Source organism: Cercospora beticola, chromosome 7, assembly GCF_033473495.1.
Source record: "Cercospora beticola chromosome 7, complete sequence".
In the NCBI taxonomy this organism is placed as follows: Eukaryota; Fungi; Ascomycota; class Dothideomycetes; order Mycosphaerellales; family Mycosphaerellaceae; genus Cercospora; species Cercospora beticola.
This window is the reverse complement of record NC_088941.1, coordinates 1,676,060-1,697,138: the sequence shown is the minus strand read 5'-3', so window position 1 is coordinate 1,697,138 and position 21,079 is coordinate 1,676,060. Positions and strand designations below refer to the sequence as shown.

Below are 21,079 nucleotides of genomic sequence, written 5' to 3'. Positions count from 1 at the left end.
AAGACTCCACGTCAGGCGATGGCAGGAGACAGCGCTGAATGCTTGAGAGAAAGACGATTGTGATGCACACTTGTTGGCCAGCAGTGTTAGGGAGAAAGTACACGGATCTTGCCTCAGACTGCGGAATGCGATGCAGTTGTGCTTCTTTGTCAGGCTCATTAGCGGAGAGTCTTTGGGGTCCCCAGAGAGACAGAGCTCATGGCCTCATGCCTCGGACAGCTCGCTCTGGTGGGCTTCTGCGACTCATCCAGGCTAGGGAGCAGGGTATCGTCCAACCTTTCGGAGATAATAACGATCCGCAAATGTCTCCTACAGCCGACTATGGTGCTCTTGTGCGATATGGCTAGGCTAAGGAGCATAGCGAACCTTGCCTTTCGAAGAGACAGGGCCGTCATATCAAGCTTTCCAGGACACAGCTGCGCTGCACATTTCGAGCCTGTCTCGACAGGTGGGCACGGAAGTCTCTGTACCTTCGGAAGCAGGTGAACCTTCTGAAAGCCGAAACTGTGCCCCTCGAAAGGAAAAGAGCTCGAGTCCACTTTACTGAGCTGGCGCAATTACTGGCACACAAGGCTTAGGACACTTAAACTGAGAGGACTTTGAGACAGGCACGTTGATTTATGTTTTGAATGTCATTATGTCATAACGTTTCTAGCGTTCTGACGAGGTATGCTTATGCGATGTGCTAACCTCGTGCGCGCTGATGCTAGGAGAGCCTGCAACGTGCAGCAACTCGATCCAAGCCTTTCGTTGATTCGATCCGTTCCCAAAAGTACAAGAAGAAGTCGTAAAAGAGAGCCAGCGATCAAGAAGACAAGAAGAAAGCCTTCGATCGACATGACCTACCATGCTGGTTGCCTGCCCTGGTGTCTGCTTCGACTACCAGCGGCGATGCGGTCCAATCCGCTCACCTCTGCGCGAGCCCGGACAAATAGACGAATTGTGGCGAATGGTAGAAGGTCCACAGGGTAGTGGGGAAGGTGAGTGCAATACTGCTCCCAGGCTCGTGGAGCTTTGGACTCGGTCCGCCTACAGGCGTCTTTCGCTCTTCGGGATACGTCAACCTGTTTGGAACCTTGCGGTTGGGTCCGTCTCTAACGACATAGACATGCCCCTCGTACTTGAACTCTCCGCGGACATTGCTCATGTACACGGTAATGTGACGGTCGTCGTCGGCAGGATCTCGCTCCTTACGAGAAACCCTAGGATCGTACGCTGTCGTGCCAGTCTTGTCGACGGACCTTAAGTTTCGAGTCAGTCAGGAATCAGCTTAGCGGCACTGTAAGGCATACCTAATGTAGCACACAGTGTTGCCAGTGTACCAGCATGCGTGGCGGCACACCTTCTCAATAGCCTCGATCCTACCCGGAAACTTGGATTCCTTCGGTAGCACGCAGATGAACATGATCTATTGGCGTCCTGGTCAACGACCTTTGGCGCGCGAGCTCAGTTGCGTATCTTTCGAAGACGTACCAAGGGATCTTGGTGAGTCCCACTTCCAACTTCCTTCGGAGGGTTGCGGATCAATTCGGGATCAACTTTGATCGCCATGCTGATGGTCTAGTGTTTGGGGACTCGGATTGATGTGCGTTTGTACTGTTTCCCGTTCGAGTATGTCCTCGTATGCCCGGCAACGTCAATACCAGACTTGCTTGTGTCTAGCAATCGGTTGTTTGATGGGTGTCGAGTTGTTGTTGCTGGGTGTCGAGGGTCATGGTAGGTGGCATGAAGCATTGCCATTCTTATTGCCCCGGCACAGGTGTTCCTCAGGTGAATGATGGCACAGATCTTGTCACATGTTTACAGCCATATTCACCAGATTCACCAGGATTGATGTTCACTCGGCGTCCCACAAGCTGCGCATCTATAGTATAAGGCCTCGCTCGAGCTAGGAAAAAGACAGGTTTCCTTGTTCCACTATCGCCCTACACACAAACAGATACAACAATTGTATGCGTGGCGCACTTTGGCGAGCGAGCAAAATTTCTGGATTGGGCGAGGCAGGAGTGAAAGAGCCGGTGAAGTGTTTGGCCCGTGACTTCCTCGCTTCTCTAGCTTCTCTTACCATACAAGAGACCCTTTGTTCTCTCAACAAACCAACCACTCGAAGCAGACAACTGGCGCTCCTCGTACACACACCTCTACAAATCTTCGCACAATCTGAACACCTGTCATCGCCGACAATGTCCACTTCAAGCGCGCCAGGCGACCCTATGACGCCAATCTACCACACTCAGGAGGGCGACCCGCGCATCCTGGCTCAACTCATCATTGGTGGATTGGGTGAAGGCTGCGAGAGCTTGTACGACTACGAGAAGGGCGGTCATCATCCTGTCCATCTTGAAGATTTGCTTGGACCTCAGAACCGCTATCGAGTGATACACAAGCTGGGTAAAGGAGGATTCGCTAACGTTTGGCTGTGTCGCGACACTCAAGACGGGCCCTCGAGATACGTCGCACTGAAGATTCTGATGGCGGACTACTCTCAAGAAGACTGCCCGGAGCTTCGTGCTCTTGAGCTCAACAACTTGCTCAAGCATGACTCGAAGGGCAGACAACATGTCTGTCTGCCACTCGACAACTTTCGAATCGAAGGACCCAACGGCTCCCACCTCTGCTTTGTATATCCTGTATTGGGCCCGTGTGCCTCGAGCAGGCCAGCGAAATTTGAGTATTCGAAGTTCTCTTTGCGGCGCTTCGCGCTGCAGGCAACTCAGGCTGTCGCAGCTCTCCACGAAATTGGTCTCTGTCATGGAGGTGAGTAATCCGTAATTTCAAAAATTCGGGCACGCTAATATTTGCTAGATCTCAGCGCTTCGAACATTCTGCTCCGCACCATAAGATACAACGAGTTGTCGGAAGATGAGCTTATTGAGACTCTCGGCCAGCCTAGACGAGAGGAAGTCAGGACTATGGGCGGAGATCAACATCAGAATCCCAGCGCACCACAGTATCTTGTGTACCCCATCGACTCCACTGAGATGGAGAGCAAATTCTTGACCGGCGACGCATGCATCACTGACTTGGGCGAATCTTTCGAAGTACAAGAACCTCCAGAAAACCTGGGCATTCCAATATCATACCGTGCACCTGAACTGCTCTTGGGAGGCAAACCAGGGAGAGGCTGTGATCTATGGGCTTTGGGCTGCATACTTTTCGAGATTAGGATGGGCAGGCAGCTTTTCGGCACGTGGGACGACGACACCGGAGAGTATCTCCACACAGTCGCTATGACGTTGGGCAAGTATCCAGAACCGTTTTGGTCAAATTGGGAAGATCGAAGCGATACCTTGGAGGAAGAAGCCGACGAGCAAGGCAGAGTTGTTTTGACCGCAGAGGTACTGGGACGGATCGTCGGACACGATACTCACTCTGCAGATGGACTCGCTATTGAACCGCGCTCTTTGCTAGAGGCAATCGCGCCGGCCTTATTCTACGATGCGGCTTACAAGCCCCGCAATCCTCGCAAGCAGGCCAGCAAGATTTCTGACGAGGAAGCAAAGCTCTTCGCTGATCTACTTGAGAAGCTGTTGGCATATGAGCCAGAGAGACGTTTGTCGGCGCAGGAAGCCAGCGAGCATGAGTGGTTCAAGTTCAGCGACGAGGAGCAACAGGAGACCATCGTGGTGCCAGAGCAGACGAACGACCAGAGCATGGACATAGAACAACAGACAGGCGTAGATGAGCAGCCTGCCAGCGCTGAAGAACCAGAGCTGGAAGTCAAGGCCCAGGAGGCGAGCCCGGGAGGACGAATTACAAACCAGGCAGCACCAAGCCCGATGGAGATCGAACAGAAACCGAGCGAGATCGAGGAGGGCAGAAGACGGATGAGAAGACACAGCATCTGAGCGAAACGAGCAGAAGCTGAAATGGAGATCCAAAAATGAGCGAAGGAGAACATAAAACGGGCGGCGAAAAGTAAAACTTGCGCAAGGCCAATAGAACTACACCAAAAGTCATGTTTACACAAAGAATCAAAGCTTTCTGCACAAAATCCTTTCCAGCGACCTTCCGTCTACACATCCTCCTGTACAGTCCTCTGGCCATCTCACATATCCTTCGGCCCATCCAAATCCTGCCACTGCTCCTTCAGCAACGCCACGGTATGACTCGTCATCCAACCCATAGACTCCTCAACCTGATCCAAAAACTGTATCACACGTGTACGTTGCAATGGATTTTCAATGCAATATCCCCCGACTCGAAGGAGGTGCGCTGCTGTAAATCGCGCGTTCTCCACGAAAGGGTTGTGTTCGGCTAGACCGACTATGGCTGCGAGATGGAAGGTTACTTCTCTCTGCGAAAGGTCAGTATCATTGTATGATGGGATGCGATATGTGTGAGGAGATTGGGCTTACCTCTAATGCTCGTCTGCGTTTTGATGCATGGAAGCCAGAACTGGCTGGTTCAAGCTGGGGGCCGAAAAGCCGGAGAAATACTTGACATGCGTTGAAGTACTGTAGTGCGGCGACTGGAGTCTTTTGTCAGCCAACGCGATCTCAATGCAATGGAATAAGTCACTTACCCTGCGGAGGTGTTATGCAATGTATGATGGGAAATGGCCGATTCTGCGACGCATCCAGATCCTCGTAGTAAATAGGTTGGAACAGCCTCAGGCGTCGATCGTTCCACGCCTCGACGTCCTGAGCCATGCGTTTCCAAGCTGCGATATTGTTCTGCTCGCTTTCTGTATAGGTCAATCGCAAGATCTTTGCGAAAAGCAGAATAACGACATTCGCGCACGCGCCGTCATCTCGAAACGTAAAAACTGATGAAAGTTCAAAGTTTTCCAGGTTGAAGCTTGGTGGTTTGCTTCTCGTCATAGACACGTAAATGTCCTGTCTAAGCGATTGCCAGCACGCTGCTTCCCCGAGACCTCCTGAGATGGCGAAGGTAGGAATTGCACGCATCAGCCTGTCTGTCCCAGCCAAGTGGTGGGCTTGGTCATTCGTGAAGTTAATTTCTTCGTAGATCCGGAGGCAGACGACGCTGGCGAGCAGACTATCATCATACAACGCTTCCGGGCCTTGGAGCTGCTCTATCACGAACTTTAGACACTGTCCGTGGTAGAACGCTGCTTCGGCTGGCTCTTCGCTTTGCCCAGACATGATGCCTAGATGGCGGGAAGCCAGCGCTAGTATCGCATACAGCACCATGGGTCTGGACATGGCTTGGCGAGGTAATCCATGAGTGAAATGCATCTGTGCATCGCAGACATCAATCCATGGCCCAATTTTGTTAATGAAATGCTGAACCAAATAGGCCTCACGGCGAGATAGACTTGGCTGTGTCATCGTTCCTGGTGTGGCAAGACTTATGGGAGATGCGCCGCTGGCGTTACCAACAGGGTAAGCCGCGATTGTGGGAGTCGGAGTGACACCTGGGCCATCTTCGTGCCTCCTCTGGAGCTCTGCAATGGAAGAGGGCGAGGAGAAATCCAGAGGGTATGTCGCAGCTGTGGCAGATCGTGGCGTGCCGCTATCGCGGTAGCTTGAAAAGTCCTGGAGATGATCCCATGTCATCGAAAGCGGCGCAGTATTTGGGCGAGCTTCTTGGTTGCTGCTGCGGGCATCTCCTTCTGCTTGTGAAGCCAAGCCATATAGATTTGTTTGGCCATTTTGAGCTGGAGCAGAGCTGTCCTCGGATATGAGCAATCCTGTAATGGGCACTGCGCGTCCTGGCGATTCCCCTACAACAGGCGATGGCACATGTACTGCTGATGTAGCACTCTTTGCACTCTCGCCATCTGGTACGCCATATTCCAGGCCGTTCCCATCCTCGAGAATGAAGCTCACTATTGGCAGATCGTAAGCGGACATGCCCTTGAAAACTCTGCATGATACAACTCACATCTCTTCCTAGTATTCACCCAAACCTGCTCCTCACCAAAGTTCAGTTCCTGCCTCGCACGTACGCCATTGAAGCCAGAATCGACATGAGCGACCTGCTTAAAGCGGTACTTGGGCCCGAAATGGCACGCCCGATCGGATTCGAGGCAGCGCGTGCACGACTCACTGCCCTTCTCGACGACGCATTTGATGTGGCGCGTGCGACATTCTTCGCAACCCTTGCCGGGCCTCATGACAATTGCATGTCGGACATTGGTGCCTCGTCATGGTGATGCCGAAAAGGGCGCGGCCATAGCGCAAGAGGCGGCGAGGAATGCGGAGAGACAACGGATGGGGTTGAGCTCGGCGTTTGAAGGCGGGGTGTGGCTTTTCTGGGGTTGTCTTCGGCACAATTTGCCGATGAATACCGGAAGTGTACTCATTGAAATGCTCGGGAGGAAAACCGAGGTGTGAACAAGGGTGATATACTGGTGAAGTTCGTTGGACATTTTGAATTACTGATCCTGCTTTGATTCTTACGCTTCGGTGATTTGAATGCTCTATCCAAGCATTGCCTGAACCCATGGCTTCCACCACTGTTCAATCCCCTCGTCGTAGTTCCACCCATTCCACTCGTAATTGCCCAAGGCCCACGTGTCGGGCACACCCTGGCCTCCAGATCGGATTCGATACGACCCAGCAAGACTCCACACTGACCAGCTGATGTTGTTTGCAGTCGTGTAGTTTCGAATAAAGCCTTGCAAGGTATCGTTCAGAAGAGTTGCGTCCTGGGCATGACCGAACTCGCTCATGATGACGGGCGTCTGTCGAACTGCCTCTGGACAACCACCAATAGCCTCGCAAGCTGCTGGCTTGTCGATGCCCAGAGCATTGAACCCGTTGCGGTACAGTTGAGCTTCAGTAATGTTGCTGTTCGTAACGTCCAGATCTTCTGTCATGCTGTATATGTGCAGCTCGTAAAACACCTTATCGGCCCAAGGATGGTCGGCAAGACTGAATATAAGTGGCTCGTCAGCATAGCCGTCACGGATCGCATCACATTTGTAGCAAGGTGCCGTGCGGAGGTTGAGACCGCTGGTGACAGCTGAAAGATCTTGGTCGTATTGCATGCCACTCCAGCTGACCAAAATGTCGGGATTGACTGAGTGAATTGCATCGGTAGCAGCAGTGTTATTGCCAACGAGAGTGACCCAGTTATAGTCGTAGGTCTTTCCGCCATCTGTCATGTTGATCGCGCGTCTGAGCTCGTTACGAAGTGCCATGCTCACTACGTTCGAGTGGCCCTTCGCCCACTCTGCCACAAACTTCAGACCTCGATGCCAGTTGTCGACCGGGAAGTTGTAATCATCGAACCAAGCATTGCCATCCGTGTTGTTACAGCACCACTGTGCCTTGCCAACATGCACATCCGGATGTACATAGATTTCGCGGGCAGCTGCAGCCTTGGCAATGTCGTCCCAGATCTGGAAGCGTCCAGTGTCTTTCGTCCACCCTGGATTCTTCTCAACAATTTCTCTTGTCACCTTGGTGCCGTTCTCGTAGCCTAGGGCATTAATCATTGCAACCTCCAAAGGCACATCGCTCATGTTGCGAAGATACACCTGATCCACCTGCTCGATCGCGTAGGTGAGGCGAATGAAATTGAATCCCACAGAGTGGATCTGGTCAATGATGTCCTCAACAGAAGCCCACTCCAACCCTTCTGGCACCATTGTCTCGCCACTGCCAGGCCAATTGACACCAGCCCAGGTCACAGCTTCTCCTCTGGCGTTGACAACGTCGCGTCCGCTGGTCGAGAAAGGTCCGTACGGCCATGCCGCATCACTGATACCTTGCCTTGTGAAGAGCGATCCCGAGAAATCTGAGCCTGGCAGCGCGTAGGAGCTCGCCAAACTGGCCATCGTCGCCAGTCCTGCTGCCTTCATCCCCATCCGTGATTTGGCCATCTTGGATCGCTTTGCTTAGGGAGAATCGGGGTGAGCACATCCAACACCACATGGCGGCCACGAGCATTGAAGTACGGTGCCATTGCGGCTCCACATGATGACCCGCTCACGAGGGGAAGATCTTAGCACGGGTAAATTGCAGCTCTTCCACCAAAGAGAGGTTGGTCAAATAGACTTGGCAAGAGGCACACGTTGCCGAGGAGATCGGCTTTTGACAACTCGCTCCGCATCGCACCGAGATAGAATGTTGCGTCAGTCAAATTCAGATTCAATGTTGATTAATCAAATTGTGGCAAGACGACATGTCGAGAATAGCAATGGGAGATTTCAGTAGCAAACAGCAGTGGTGTGGTTACGACCCGGTGTGTGGGAGACTGGCGAGAACACAAACAGTGAGAGACAGATGGCAATTTGCATGCTACATGCTACTTTTTCCTTCAAATCTTTGGCTCATGCACACTCTGCTCGGGCTTGCCAACGTCGGCATCCCAACTCATGTTCTGTAGACCCTCTTTCTTCTCCTGTCGTCTTTGCAAAAGGAAGCAAATGATAGTCATGACCATCAGGAAAGTGCCCATGGCAATCATAGCGCAGCTGCCCTCGTACCAATTAGGTGCCTGCGTAGTATTGTAGAACAACAAGCTCCAGAACAGATATACAGCCACGCTGAACATGTTCATGCTCGCAATTACGACCGAGCGCTTCGCATCATCCTGTCGAGTAAGATCGTTGGCCCATGCGAAGAACACGGTTTGGCCAGCATATTGGCAGCCATTCATGATCAAAGCAACAAACTTGGAAGCTGTGCTCGGGGGCGAGAGCATGATGGCGCCAGATATAACTGCTGTGATGGAAAGAAAGACTCCTACGTGCCAGCGATTCTTGATATTGTAGTCGCTGTACCAGCCCAGTACGAGTGTTGCTACAATGCCGAGGCCAGAGACTGAAGTAGGGATATAATTGACTTGTGGCGTGGTATAAAATCCAGCATCGCCACTCTTGAGCCAAAGCTGCATGACGGCGTTGGTGGACCACATTTCGGTGTTGGATCCCGCGATCCACAAGAGGACAAATGCCCACCATTGCCACGAGAGAACCACTCGTCTAATCAAGGACCAGCCTAGAACGCCTCGCTGCTTCGCGACCTCTGGTAGCCGTTCTACAGCAAGAGTCCTCTCCTCGGGAGTGAGATACTTGGCTGTTGTGCTACCAGGCGTATCCGGGAAAAAGAGGAACCCGTAGATGGCCACTGGGAACGTGATGAGAAAGTCGATCACGAACAACCATCTCCATCCTGCCAGGCCCTTCACGCCGTCCAGGTTAGTGAAAATGGCGCCTTGCATGATGCCAGAAAACATTGTGCCGGCAAGTCCAGAGCTTGTGAAGATGGCAGTCCGCTTTCCAATCTCATCAGGCTTATACCAGCTGCCAAGAATCCATTGTACGCCAACGAAACAGGAAGCTTCGAAAAATCCTTGGAAGAATCTTATCACCATGATCTGCCAAGGGTGTTGGACAAAGCCTGTGCCCAGTGTGAGGAGTCCCCAGCAGAGGCATGTTGTCGGCAGCCAAATTCGAGGAGGGACTTTCTGCAGGATGAGGTTGTTGGGAATCTGGCCAAGAAGATATCCTCCATAGAAAATTGTGTTGATCTGATTCAATTGAGTTCCCTGGAAGTTGAGATCTTCTCTTGCGCCAGAGACGTAGGCATTGTTGAGATTTGCTCGGTCCAGGTAATTTACCCAGTACATGAGACATACGTATGATAGGATGAACCAGTCAATCTTGAAGAGAAGGCGCGATTCTGCTTTGGTCGCCGGAGGTTCGCCCCAGACGGCAACTCGGACTTTGTGTAGGGCGCCCATTTCGCAACGAGGTATGTTACTCGCGTCTCGTGGGAGATCTGGTTCCGTGTCGCGCAGAGGTCTTGTGTAGGTAAATACCACAACTCCAGAATCTGCTATCACGCCTATCGTCGGTGCCAAGTACGTGCGTGGCGACGCCTATCTCGGCCGGCGGATCAAGGTGGCAGCTCTCGTAGGGCGTCAGGTACGTGTCGCGTGCAAGATGCGAGTTTGGAAGCGGCGCAACAGCACATTTTGCGCTCCATACTGGCCCAGTGTGGTCATTCTTGTCGATCACCAGAGGGGTCGACGACAGCGAGCTCGGTTGCCGGAAGGTTGTCGGAGAAAAGATGAAGCGAGAAGCGAGGTGATATTCTTGGCAAAAGCGGCCATCTGTTGACTTCAACTTCCTTCTGTAGACAAACCATGCGACACCAAATTGCGCGACAGGCTGTTCAGGCCGCCATCAGCATAGATGCCTCAATTCAGTATATCGCATGCCAGTATGCCCAGCCATGGTGTGCCAACCGAGAACGAGGGAAGAAACCAATGGAACGAAGGTAACCACACGCTGAGCAATGGAAACTCCTGAAGACATGGAACTGCAGAGCAGCAAAGGTGCAACAGTCAAGCAGCACTTTGCAACGAAATGCACATTTTGCCATGCAGCAAAGTCTCCGTAACACATTACAAGATCGCTTACACCCCTGATCTGAGGCCGTCTGCTTAGCCGAGATCTCACGGTCTTGCGGAGGGTACCTCGTTCCGAGCACAAAGAGGACGAGTGAATAAATTCACTGCTCCATGCTTGGTCAAATTTACGTCGGAGAAGTCCTATGTCAGATGCAGCGATGGTCAGACAAAGATGAAAGTGGACCACTAACGACGCACCCAGCTGGCCGCGAATACCTTGAACCCTTACTACAGCTTCCATCTCTAACTCTGCAACCTGCCCACATACCGACCAGTTCATTCTCTGGCAGTCACGAGCGACTTTCTGCAAGAGCCACACCATCCAGCTTTCCTTGCGATTCGCGAAACGAGTCTTGCTCATGCTCCAGCTCACCAATTCAACGGGACATAGTCGTGTACTAGCCAGAGGCGAAGACTACTGATAGCGTGCAGTCGCTGCTTCGAGAAGCCACTTGAACGCGAAATCGCTCGAAAATCTATGGGATCAGTGATCGATGTCCGCGGTGCTGGAACCTAGCTGCGTCTAGTCTCTGCTGCCTTGCAGGTCGCGTCAGCAATGCTAGTGGATCTCCGTACTTCCAAGAATGTCGTCTACTTGCTGGTCAGACTTGGGCATCCGAGGACTTGAAGAGACCGAGTGCTTCTCGGGTTGCACGTGGATCGGGATTGCCAGATTTCGACATACGAGTCCGGCAGAGGTTCAGCCGTAGCGTCCGCGGCTTAGGTGTATGAGATGCCAACTTTTAGCTTGCATCCTGCCTGCACCTAGCTCACACACGCATGCTTCGAGCTGCATACTGCAGACTCGGAGCTGCAAGCGTGAAATTGTGCTAGCTCTGGTGTCAAAGTTCTGGTTGGGAACTACTTGACGTGCCGAGACGCCAGCTAAGTGCCGAGACACTTAATACCACACCAGGCGCATACCATAGGCGAGGGGCTTTTCTGGAGCTCTTGTCTGGCTGTTGATAGCCCATCTGCTGTTGGGAAGTGCTGCCGACGTCTGCGTGACTAGCGCTCGCTGTGCAGAAGGATTCTGTAGACTGTGGAGGCGTGCATAGCGCTGCGAGTCATCGGACACGACCTACCTGTCTCTCCACGATCAACTGCTTTAGCACATGGAGCCTCGAACATCACTTCATCTGGGACGTGCGGTCCTGAATTGGTGCAATCTCAGGCAGATCTTTGCATTTCAATCGCTTCAGATACTGTGCGCCTCACGAACCACGGGAGCAGAGAGAGACCCAAGGCAACATCAAATGTTCCGATGATGTCGTCGACGCCATAGCCTACGCCACTACAATCTCATGAAGGCTACAAGCTGCAGCTTACACTTCGTGGTCCGCAACGTGGACCGGCATTCTCCGTAAGAAGCGAATGACAACCACATGGCTTCAAGCTCTCTGCTTCATCACAAGCGCCACTTACACGAAGCTTGCTCGACTCTGGCAGATAGGCGCTGTACGAACCGCACCTTCGATGTTAAAAGGCATTTTTTCATCAAGTCTGCAGTAAGCAATCACTCACGAATGCAGTTAGCCAATATGTCCGTGGTCTTCGCTTTGCTCTACTGCAAGGCCTCTCGAGCAGCGTAAGACTCGTGCGGTCGCTCAGCCATCGTCAATCTATGTTCGAGCCTCTACGTAAAAAATCCCGCGGCCAATCATCTTGTCTTCCGTGGACATCGAAAACTTATCCTCCGAGCATTTCGAAACTATTCGGACACGATGAAGCCACGTGCGGGAGATAGTGAGGTCGCATTCGATGAAGCTTGAGAACACCTGCAAAAGCATTTCAGCTTCGATAGGGCATTGTGGTGCAGCACATCAACGAGCTCGACTGATACGAACCCGGATCTGGAAGTCACGCACACACAGGAAGTGCTCCACATTGCATCTCATATCACACCAACACTCCTAGTCTCAAGCAGCCAAGGAACGACTTCCTGCGACCAAGAACGACTTTGCTCTATCTGTCCACAAAAAACACCTCCATTGGTCTCAAAGACGAATCGTCTTCCGCAGAAGCGTGAAAAAGTTGATTGAATCAACGATGTCTGCTGCTCGAGCATGTACGATCTCTCGATCAACGCGATCCTGAGCGCAACGCTGCCGTGGACGCAGTAAATATAAATGTCCAGTTGTAGCCAGAGCAATAACGAGACCAGACCCAGAAGCCCATCAATCGTTGCAAACAATCGCTCAAAATCGCAATCTCTTCAGCCTACCATTTCAGAAATATCTCTTGCCCCTTCACTCAAGACAAAATGCAGATCTCGTTCATCATCGCTGCTCTCTTCTCAACTGTTCTGGCTCGTCCAGGCTTCAAACGTCAAAGCGGCGACAACAGCCCCTGTCAGCCAGGCGACGAACTCGCATGCTGTGCTTCCGAAAACGACAATATGGATACCCCAATCATGGGCACAGCCTGTGCACTAAACATCGGTTCGTCCCTTCGTACTCAAACTCACACTGCCACGTTAGCCAAGGCTAACACACGTCCTTAGCCGGCAAGAACTGCGGCGACGGAGTTTACCAATGCTGCAACGTCCATCAAAACGTACGTCAATCGTGACTAAACCTTCAATGACTACATAAATCCAGCCAAGGCAACAACAAAATACAAAAGGGGCAAGCTGACATTGTGACTGTTAGGGCACAATCAACGTGAATGTCGCCTGCCTTGCATTGCAATTGTGAGTGGGCAAAATTCCCAGCACAGAAGCGGGTGGGTGCCGTCCCAATTAACAATCAACATCCCACTTTTGCATTGCGTCGCCTTTTGCCTACCAAGCTGTTGGGAACACGTCAGCTGACACCCGAGGCTGATAGTTGCACAGTAAGGGTAACCCCGTTGCGGTCCTGAATCTCACGCGAGAAAGGGAAGAGGGGACTTTGTTTAAGCTTTGAAGGGTCCTCAGTACCGCAGTCCATGTCGCAGACATACAGCTACATATGCATAAAATTTCACTGCGATTAATTCAATTCTATGCACCATGAGTTTGTTTGATCGGCACACACGCGAGATGATGTTGTTTTTGCTCCGAGAAGTCTTTAGGCCAGCTACACTACTGTCTCACTCATCTATCTCTCTCTCTCTCTCTGGTGCTCTGCCTACGAAGACTGTCGATACTGTCGATGCCGCAGCTTCCGGAGGCGCATGTATATAACAATGACAAATGCTAATTCCCTTGAACGCCACTGATGCAAATGCAAATGCAACCCCATGCCATCTATGTACAACCAAACAACATCTGACGTGGAGGTCAGATGCTCGCGCGAACAGGTAAAGTCAGACTTAGACGTTGATGTCGTGGTCCCAAACGCTGTTCACTGGGCGGTCGCCGAAAGTGCTAGCCCTCAAGAGGCTCTCGGTCTGGTCGTCAGAAAGCCAGATGATTTCAGGCGAGATGAACCAGCGGATCCCCTCAGAGCAAGGAGGAGTGGTAAGAGAGCCCTTGTAGGTCCAGAACTTCTTGTAGTCCTTGGCCTCCTTGACAAGAAGGTTCAAGTCCAACTCGACACCCTCAAGAGTGTTGTTGCTGAAGATATCAGGAAGCTCGAGTGGCTCAAGTTGTCTGTAGAAAGCCGAGCCGGTGGCATCGATAGCTGGGCCAGTGAAGTTGAAGTTGTAGTCATCGTACTTGCTCTTGCGATCGAAGAAGAAACCGATGACAGAGCGAGGAACGCCGGCGTCGTCGTAGTGCACGAAGTGAATTTCGCCTTTTGGTCGGTAGCCGTCGATAGTGTGTTCGGCCGCAGTGTGCACGTGCCATTGTCGGAAGTAAGCAATCTCTGGATCGCCGTCATGGTCGAACTCGATGTAAGCAGCGGTCTTGTTGTCGTCATCGACTTCGACTGAGAACTGCGGACCAAAGTCCCAGTTGTCAATCTTGCCAGTCAGGTTCTTGGGGTAGTGGAAAGTGGGTGGCTCCTGGGTGTAGTAGCCCCATTTGCTTCGAAGATTGATGGGCGATTGTCGTCTGCCAGAGTAGCAAGTGCTCCACTCTAAATAAAAGGAGTGAGTGGTTGCGAGGCTGAGGTCATCGCCTATGCAACGTACCTGGGTTGAGTTGATTCCATGCCTCAGCGAGCTCGAAACTCCATGTTCTGGCTCCTGGCTCTGCGCGTTTGGCGAGGTGTGCTCCGCGCCATCCATCGCGCTTGAGGAGTTCTGGTGCACATGCAGAGGCGAGTGCAGTAAGGGCCGCAAGCCCAAGAAATTGATGAGCAATCATGTTGGCAGAGGGTTGATGCGAGCTCGAGGCTGTGGAATAGAAAAGAAGTCGTCTTGTGCTCTAGATCAGAAAACAACGATGCGCGAGTGCTTCACTTATACTTTGAACCGAATCGCCGTGACAGTATTCATGCGACAACGCCGATGCTGCGTACGCGTTTGCCATGCAGTCCGCTCGTAGCCAAGCAGTGCTACGATAGAAAGGCGGACATCAAAATGCCACTGGCGGCCAGGGGTAATCGACCAGGTTTTCTCGCGGCGATGCTTGGAAATCCCTTCGGAAATGTGTGCATCAGTTCTGCACAGCGATGTCCGGTCAGTGGCATCACAGCCTCAATCAACGACAACATTCTTGCACTCGAAGGCCGTAGGACGGGTCCGTCTTATGGCCATCTCTATTGTCAGCCTCGTGTTGGTCATCAAAGTATATTTCTTTGGCCTAGGTCTGCACAGTTCGCAGTGTTTGGAGGCCAGCTGCACGTGGCTACCATGCGGCCCGACCACAGCTTGCCAACACTACCAGCCGCGAACGGGCTTCTTACCGAGCGCGCCAGCACCCTGGATGATCACAAGTCATGGAACATAGCCAATGCTGGGATGTTTGAGCTTGAGCACGCGATTTTACCGGGATAATGGCAGCTTAGGGGCTACTCTAGGTCGACTCCATCTCCAATCGGACTGTGCGATTTATGCAAGTTCCAGAACTTACTCACAACACGTGCCTTCGGTATACAGCGCCGAGATGCAAGATTGCCGAGCTGCACTGCGATTGCAGGACGAAGCGCCTAAGGACCATGTCGCGATGCCCGCTTCTGGTGTAGATGAAGCGCGACAGCTCGTATCGTTGAAGCTGAGCCTTTTCCACCATACCACTGTGAGTTGCCGTGCTCTTGTGTATCTTAGGCTCTTAGCGCGCTATACCGAAGATTTCGCTGCGCCGACTCCAAGAGATTCAGATAGCGCGGTATACCTCTGGCCAAGAACCATAGTGTCATTGATTGAAGCACGCGGCCGAAAGGAAGTCCGGGCATGCACCGGCAAGGCAACAGCATAGACATTGAATGTGTGAAGAGATTGTGTTAGAGTGCTTGGCTTTGGCGGCATGCATTTGTGGATTGAAACAAGGCGTCTAAAGAAACGCAGAGGCCGTCTCGAGCCAGGGATTCCACAGCACTGAAATAACCGCGAACCCACTTCTTTGAGGAGCGATTAGCAGCAGAGAGAGCCGTGGTGCCAGCCCGCCAGATCTGATTATGAGTAGCGAATCATGTAGGGCAGAGTAGCACGCCTTTGGGGTATCCTGTTGTCGCAAGTCTCCGGCGTGGGACTAGGACAAGGACACGTGCTTATCACCCCTCAAGAAATTTTGAGATGCATGGCAGGGTCGCAGATGCTCTTGTTATGCACGAGCGGAATTGGCAGCATAATTGGCCAGAAGGTTCCATGTTATACTGGCGTCGCTACGGCCATCGTAAACCTCGTGACGCCGCGGTCTAAGCTCTTTCTAGCGGTGCTCCGATGGATGCACTGAATTGATTCGCGAAGGCGTATTTCGTTTGCTGATCGAACCTGCAAGAATGTGTTGGGCAGCCGCTGTCATTTTCATCATTCGTGCTTCTCGGAAGCACTGAAGCAATTTTGTGCAGGCTCGTGAACAGAGTCAAGACAGTGGATTACTGATATGATGTATGCTCGGGGTTCTTTCCGGATATTGGCGTTTCCATATGTCCGAAGCATTCTGATACAGTCGCTCCCTCGAAATTGTTAGTGTGCTGACCGGGGCGCCCATTCCGGCGAGACGACCGCTCCGAAGCAATCTTGGCAGAGGTTGACTGCCTAAATAACCTTTGCCGAAGCAAATGTCCGCAGGCGATATCGGTATTTGGTAGTGCCATGTGAAATCGACGGCAGCAGACAAGAATACGACGAGTCCGAGCTGTGTGTGGGTGAATATTCCTCATGATAGGGAGGCTGTGCTGTGCTCATCCAGTGTCATGACTCGCCCGTCCGTACGAGTGCAGAGTCGTCAGCAGCTCGTACTGCTTCTTGTCTTCCGACGCAGCCGAAGTTGCACGTTTCGGCCAGCGTTGCGCGCCTGGACAGCGGCGGCTAACGACTCGGGTTTCCGATGTCACTCCTCGCCCGACTATCCTTGTGCCATGTGGCCTGGCACTTCATGTCGTGCACGAAGGCGCAGGGGAGTCAGTTCGCAAACTGCGTGTTGCCTGGTGTGTCTTGCGGTCTCGAGGCGTGTCGCAATGGCGTTCTAGGCGCGTGCGGTGTCGGGCCGGGCGTCAGGATGACAGCCGCAGGGGCTGCGAACAGGCTGCTTCTGATCGTCGTCGAGGGTGGCAGCGGCGAAGCGGTCGTGACCTGCGGTGCGGAATTCACACGTGAAAGAGGACGCTGGACGAAGAAGACGTGAGGTCGTGCAAATCGTCCCCGCTCCTGTGCTCCTTCGTGTGGTGGAGACTCTGGAGGTGGAGGGCGCCAAGCCTCGGTTGACGGAAAAGCGGCAACTCCACCTCTGGCAAGTGCTCTGCACAGCTGTCGACAGCTTCGTGAACAGACAACCAGATCACCATTGTACTTCCACAGCACCAACCGTGGCCTGCACTACGCACATACTGTACCCCTAGTGATGCTCCTCGTCAGAATTTCTGGTTGCTTGGCGACCAACTCTTGGCACAACAGCGCTGGCTACGGCGGAGGCGCAGTATTTTTCCTGGCTCCTATTCTGGTCTGAATCATGGTTCTGAGAGCGTATCCCGGCTGATCGATTTCCACGGACGACAGTAAGCCAGACTCTCGCAGCATAATCGCCAATTCTGCCGCCGTGATATCTGCACACAGCCTCAGAGATTGCGTGCGGCAAGCAGACGAATTCGTCCCGCAAATCACTAACAGAAGGGCGCGAGTGAAGCCGTCATGCGACAAGTTATCACAACATCATCCATCGTGGCGTTGGTGGCTCATCTATGTGTCTGCAACGTGGCTGGCCCGAGAATGCCAATGTCAAAGAAGACCTGTTTTTGCAAGCTTGTCATTGCTTGACGCCCTCGGCACGAATCTTATCTCGGCGGACTAGCCTGAACTGGAAGGTGCCATTGTGCGAGCCGTTCAAAATGCGTGTCGGGTGGACATGCGACACCTCTGCATTGGCCATCGAGCTCAGACGGACGTATCAGCGCTCGCCGTTATCTACTACACTTCTGCGCTAGTTCCTGCACAGGCGAGCCCCTCCCCAGCTGTTCGTCTTGAACGACCATGTGGCGTGAAGTACATGCTCTGCAGGAACGCCATGGACGGATCTCGTGTCGTTCTCAGCACTAGAGCTTTTCTCAGGCCTACCAATGTACCGATAGCGGCAATGCCGCTCGTGCCGCTCACAAGTATATGTTGGACCAGCGCCGCCCGATGGGCGCACAGCTACGTTGCTTGCATCATTTTGTCTCCCTCGAGCCTTGGGCATAGCAGCAAAAGCCGGCCATTATGGCGAGCTCTTCCAAGAACCCACTCAAGAGGCTTGGCTTCAAGAGAACGAACACTAACGATGGATCAATTCAAGGCGTCGAAGTGAACGGCAAAACTGGAGCCAGCACAGAAATGACCGATCTTGGCACGGGCGAGCCTGTTGTGTCCAAGATCGCAGCTGAGTACGCCGGCGATGTCAAGCACGACCACTCAGACGCAGTCAGGAATATGTCTGAGGTGGAGGCAAATCGGACTCTGAGATCGTTTGCCGCCGAGCATAGCTTCGACCCTAATTTGCCTGATACCGCATTCGAGGCCATCAAGGATGTCACGCGAGCCCACGATCAGAAAGGCGAAGCAGTTCTGGTTGACGAGTTCGTCAATGACTCGCCATATCCCGAGGTATGATTGCGAGTGTACTAGACCAGGAATCTGCCACTGACCTGCTTAAATAGGTCCGCGCTGTTGTCCGCAACTACGACGAGGACCTCCCCACTTCCACCATTCGCGCCTGGACCATCGGCATGCTGTTGACCACAGTTGTCTCAGGTGTCAATGGCCTCTTCTACCTGCGGTATCCCATCATCAACATCACACCATATGTTGTCCAGCTGGTTGCATATCCTCTAGGTGTGGCCTGGGCGAAATTCATGCCTGAGTTTGAGTTCGCGCTATTCGGCCTAAAAGCAAATCTGAATCCTGGACCATTCAATACCAAAGAGCATGTTATAATTGTGGCAATGGCAAATGCTGCTTTCGGAGGTGGTACTGGCTACTTCGTGGATACAATTGTTTCCCTTCAGAAGTTCTACAACATCAACAGCTTCGACTGGGGCTACAAGATCTTGTTCGCCCTGTCCACACAGTGTCTTGGATTCTCTCTCGCTGGTACAGTGCGTCGATGGCTGGTAGAGCCGGCTTCCATGATCTGGCCCGCAGCCTTGGTCAACGTTGCGTTTATGTACGCACTGCACGACAAGACTCCTTCTGACCCTTCGCAAACGAATGGATGGTCCATCTCTCGGTACCGGTGGTTCCTGTACATCATGATCGCGATGTTTGTCTGGTCTTGGTTTCCAGATTTTATCATGCCTGCTCTGTCCTATTTCGCATGGGTAACGTGGATCAAGCCTAACAATGTGATCGTCAACCAGCTGTTTGGCCAGACAACCGGCATCTCGCTCGGCTTCCCGTTCACTGGGTTCACGCTCGACTGGGCTCAAATCAACGGCTTCTACGGCAGCCCTCTCATTGCGCCTTGGCATGCCATCGGTAACACGTTGGTTGGCATCATATTCCTCCTATGGATTATTACCCCAGCGATTCATTATACGGGTGCCTGGTACGCTGACTATCTCCCAATCAGCCAAAACGGAATTACGGACAACACGGGAGCGACTTACAATATCTCGCGAATTCTCACTCCTGAGCACATCGTGGACCCAGCATCTTATGAAAAGTACTCGCCGCTCTTCTTGTCCACATCCTTTGCGCTAGCATATGGAACTAGCTTTGCCATTATCGCGGCACTGATCAGCCACACATATCTGTTCCACGGCAAAGACATCTGGCGCCGATGGAAGGCATCCAGAGGCGAGCTTGACGATGTCCACATGAAGATCATGAGAAACTACAAGACTGTACCTACCTGGTGGTACATCATTCTCGGTCTGATCATGATCGGCTTCGCGTTCGCGTCTGCCAATGCGTATCCAACTGGCATGCATGCGTCCTCTGTGGTGCTCGCTCTCGTCATTGCCGTGGTCTGGACGATTCCAATCGGAATCATTCAAGCCATGACCAATATCCAACTTGGGTTGAACGTGTTCACTGAGTTCATCATTGGCTATCTCCAGCCAGGCCACCCAATTGCCATGATGATGTTCAAGACATTCGGCTATATCACCATGACCCAAGCTCTCTACTTCACCCAAGATCTGAAACTCGGCCACTACATGCATGTGCCTCAGCGATCTCTCTTCACAGCTCAGCTAGTCGCCACTGTATGGTCATGCTTCTGTCAATTGGGCACGGTCGAGTGGGCTTTGGGTGCGATCTCCAACATCTGTACCGAGGAAGCCGCCAACTACTTCACTTGTGGCTACATCAAGACCTTCTACAACGCCTCGGTAATCTGGGGTGCAGTCGGTCCCAAGCACTTATTCTCCAGTGGCGCCATCTACCAGGACCTGCAATACTTCTGGATTATCGGATTCTTCCTGCCATTCATCGTCTACGGACTCGCACGTGCCTTCCCGAAGACATCGATTTTCAGAAAGCTGAACATCCCACTCGTCTTCTCTTCCATGGGATATGTTCCACCATACAGCGCCATGAATATTGTAAGTCCTCCGCTCATCTCATTTCCTCAGCGCATCATACTAACTTTTCTGCTTAGCTCGCTTACTGTTCCGTGGGCTGGATCTTCAACAAATATATTCGCGACCGTGCTCGAGGCTGGTGGATGAACTACAATTATGTCACATCAGCCGCCATGGATGTCGGATTGGCGATTTGCGCCATCGTCATCTTCTTCTGTGTCCAGCTTCCAGGCGGAAGTATGGCCCCATGGTGGGGAACGAATGTCATCAACACATTCGACTACAATGGGACGGCTGTCCAGAAGACTGTCAGCGGCGATGAGAAGTTTGGGCCTGCGGTGTGGAAGTGGTAGATAGTACACGATTCATGAAAATTCAATGGATTATGACTTTCTCGATTGGTACCGAGTACAGTTGCAGTCCTTCGAGGGTGCATATAAAACATCATGAGGGTGAATGCAAGCCGTAGTGGTGATGCTTCTGCGTGAAATGTCTGAGCGAGCCGCTCGTCCTCGTTCGTCGCCTTGGTACTCCGCTCGAGCTGCACAAGGCGTGGGAGCTAGAGCGTCCTCTCCGCAGACGCACAAATCTCGCAAGCCGAGCGTTCAAAGATTGACGCCGCGCCGGATTCATCCTGCGGTGATAACGCAATATGGACGTGAATGAGCACTGAGAGCTGTTCCGCGCTGGTACTCATCGCAAATCAACAAATTTTCTCA

General features: G+C 52.4%; 7 protein-coding genes across 7 annotated transcripts; 2 read left to right on the top strand and 5 right to left on the bottom strand.

Moving 5' to 3' along the window:
* Nucleotides 1-907: 907 nt before the first annotated feature.
* Nucleotides 908-1,551, bottom strand: RHO25_010914 (uncharacterized protein; the record flags this gene model as incomplete). The annotated part of the gene is made up of 3 exons (XM_023602207.1): nucleotides 908-1,241; nucleotides 1,293-1,408; nucleotides 1,474-1,551. The coding sequence occupies 3 exons, from the start codon at nucleotides 1,549-1,551 to the stop codon at nucleotides 908-910; spliced, it is 528 nt and encodes a 175-aa protein (XP_023450897.1).
* Nucleotides 1,552-2,183: 632 nt separating this feature from the next.
* Nucleotides 2,184-3,848, top strand: RHO25_010913 (uncharacterized protein; the record flags this gene model as incomplete). Its single annotated transcript, XM_023602208.1, has 2 exons — nucleotides 2,184-2,757; nucleotides 2,806-3,848. 2 exons carry the CDS (start codon nucleotides 2,184-2,186, stop codon nucleotides 3,846-3,848), a joined length of 1,617 nt encoding a protein of 538 aa, XP_023451253.1.
* A 200-nt stretch (nucleotides 3,849-4,048) lies between these two features.
* RHO25_010912 (uncharacterized protein) lies at nucleotides 4,049-6,082 on the bottom strand (the record flags this gene model as incomplete). The annotated part of the gene is made up of 4 exons (XM_023602209.2): nucleotides 4,049-4,297; nucleotides 4,359-4,471; nucleotides 4,526-5,794; nucleotides 5,851-6,082. The coding sequence occupies 4 exons, from the start codon at nucleotides 6,080-6,082 to the stop codon at nucleotides 4,049-4,051; spliced, it is 1,863 nt and encodes a 620-aa protein (XP_023451343.1).
* Nucleotides 6,083-6,388: 306 nt separating this feature from the next.
* Nucleotides 6,389-7,795, bottom strand: RHO25_010911 (uncharacterized protein; the record flags this gene model as incomplete). The annotated part of the gene is made up of 1 exon (XM_023602210.2): nucleotides 6,389-7,795. One exon carries the CDS (start codon nucleotides 7,793-7,795, stop codon nucleotides 6,389-6,391), a length of 1,407 nt encoding a protein of 468 aa, XP_023451156.1.
* Nucleotides 7,796-8,232: 437 nt separating this feature from the next.
* RHO25_010910 (uncharacterized protein) lies at nucleotides 8,233-9,660 on the bottom strand (the record flags this gene model as incomplete). The annotated part of the gene is made up of 1 exon (XM_023602211.1): nucleotides 8,233-9,660. One exon carries the CDS (start codon nucleotides 9,658-9,660, stop codon nucleotides 8,233-8,235), a length of 1,428 nt encoding a protein of 475 aa, XP_023451374.1.
* Nucleotides 9,661-13,626: 3,966 nt separating this feature from the next.
* RHO25_010909 (uncharacterized protein) lies at nucleotides 13,627-14,566 on the bottom strand (the record flags this gene model as incomplete). Its single annotated transcript, XM_023602212.2, has 2 exons — nucleotides 13,627-14,336; nucleotides 14,392-14,566. The coding sequence occupies 2 exons, from the start codon at nucleotides 14,564-14,566 to the stop codon at nucleotides 13,627-13,629; spliced, it is 885 nt and encodes a 294-aa protein (XP_023451373.1).
* Nucleotides 14,567-18,057: 3,491 nt separating this feature from the next.
* RHO25_010908 (uncharacterized protein) lies at nucleotides 18,058-20,713 on the top strand (the record flags this gene model as incomplete). Its single annotated transcript, XM_023602213.1, has 3 exons — nucleotides 18,058-18,441; nucleotides 18,495-20,381; nucleotides 20,438-20,713. 3 exons carry the CDS (start codon nucleotides 18,058-18,060, stop codon nucleotides 20,711-20,713), a joined length of 2,547 nt encoding a protein of 848 aa, XP_023451372.1.
* Between the last annotated feature and the right edge of the window lie 366 nt (nucleotides 20,714-21,079).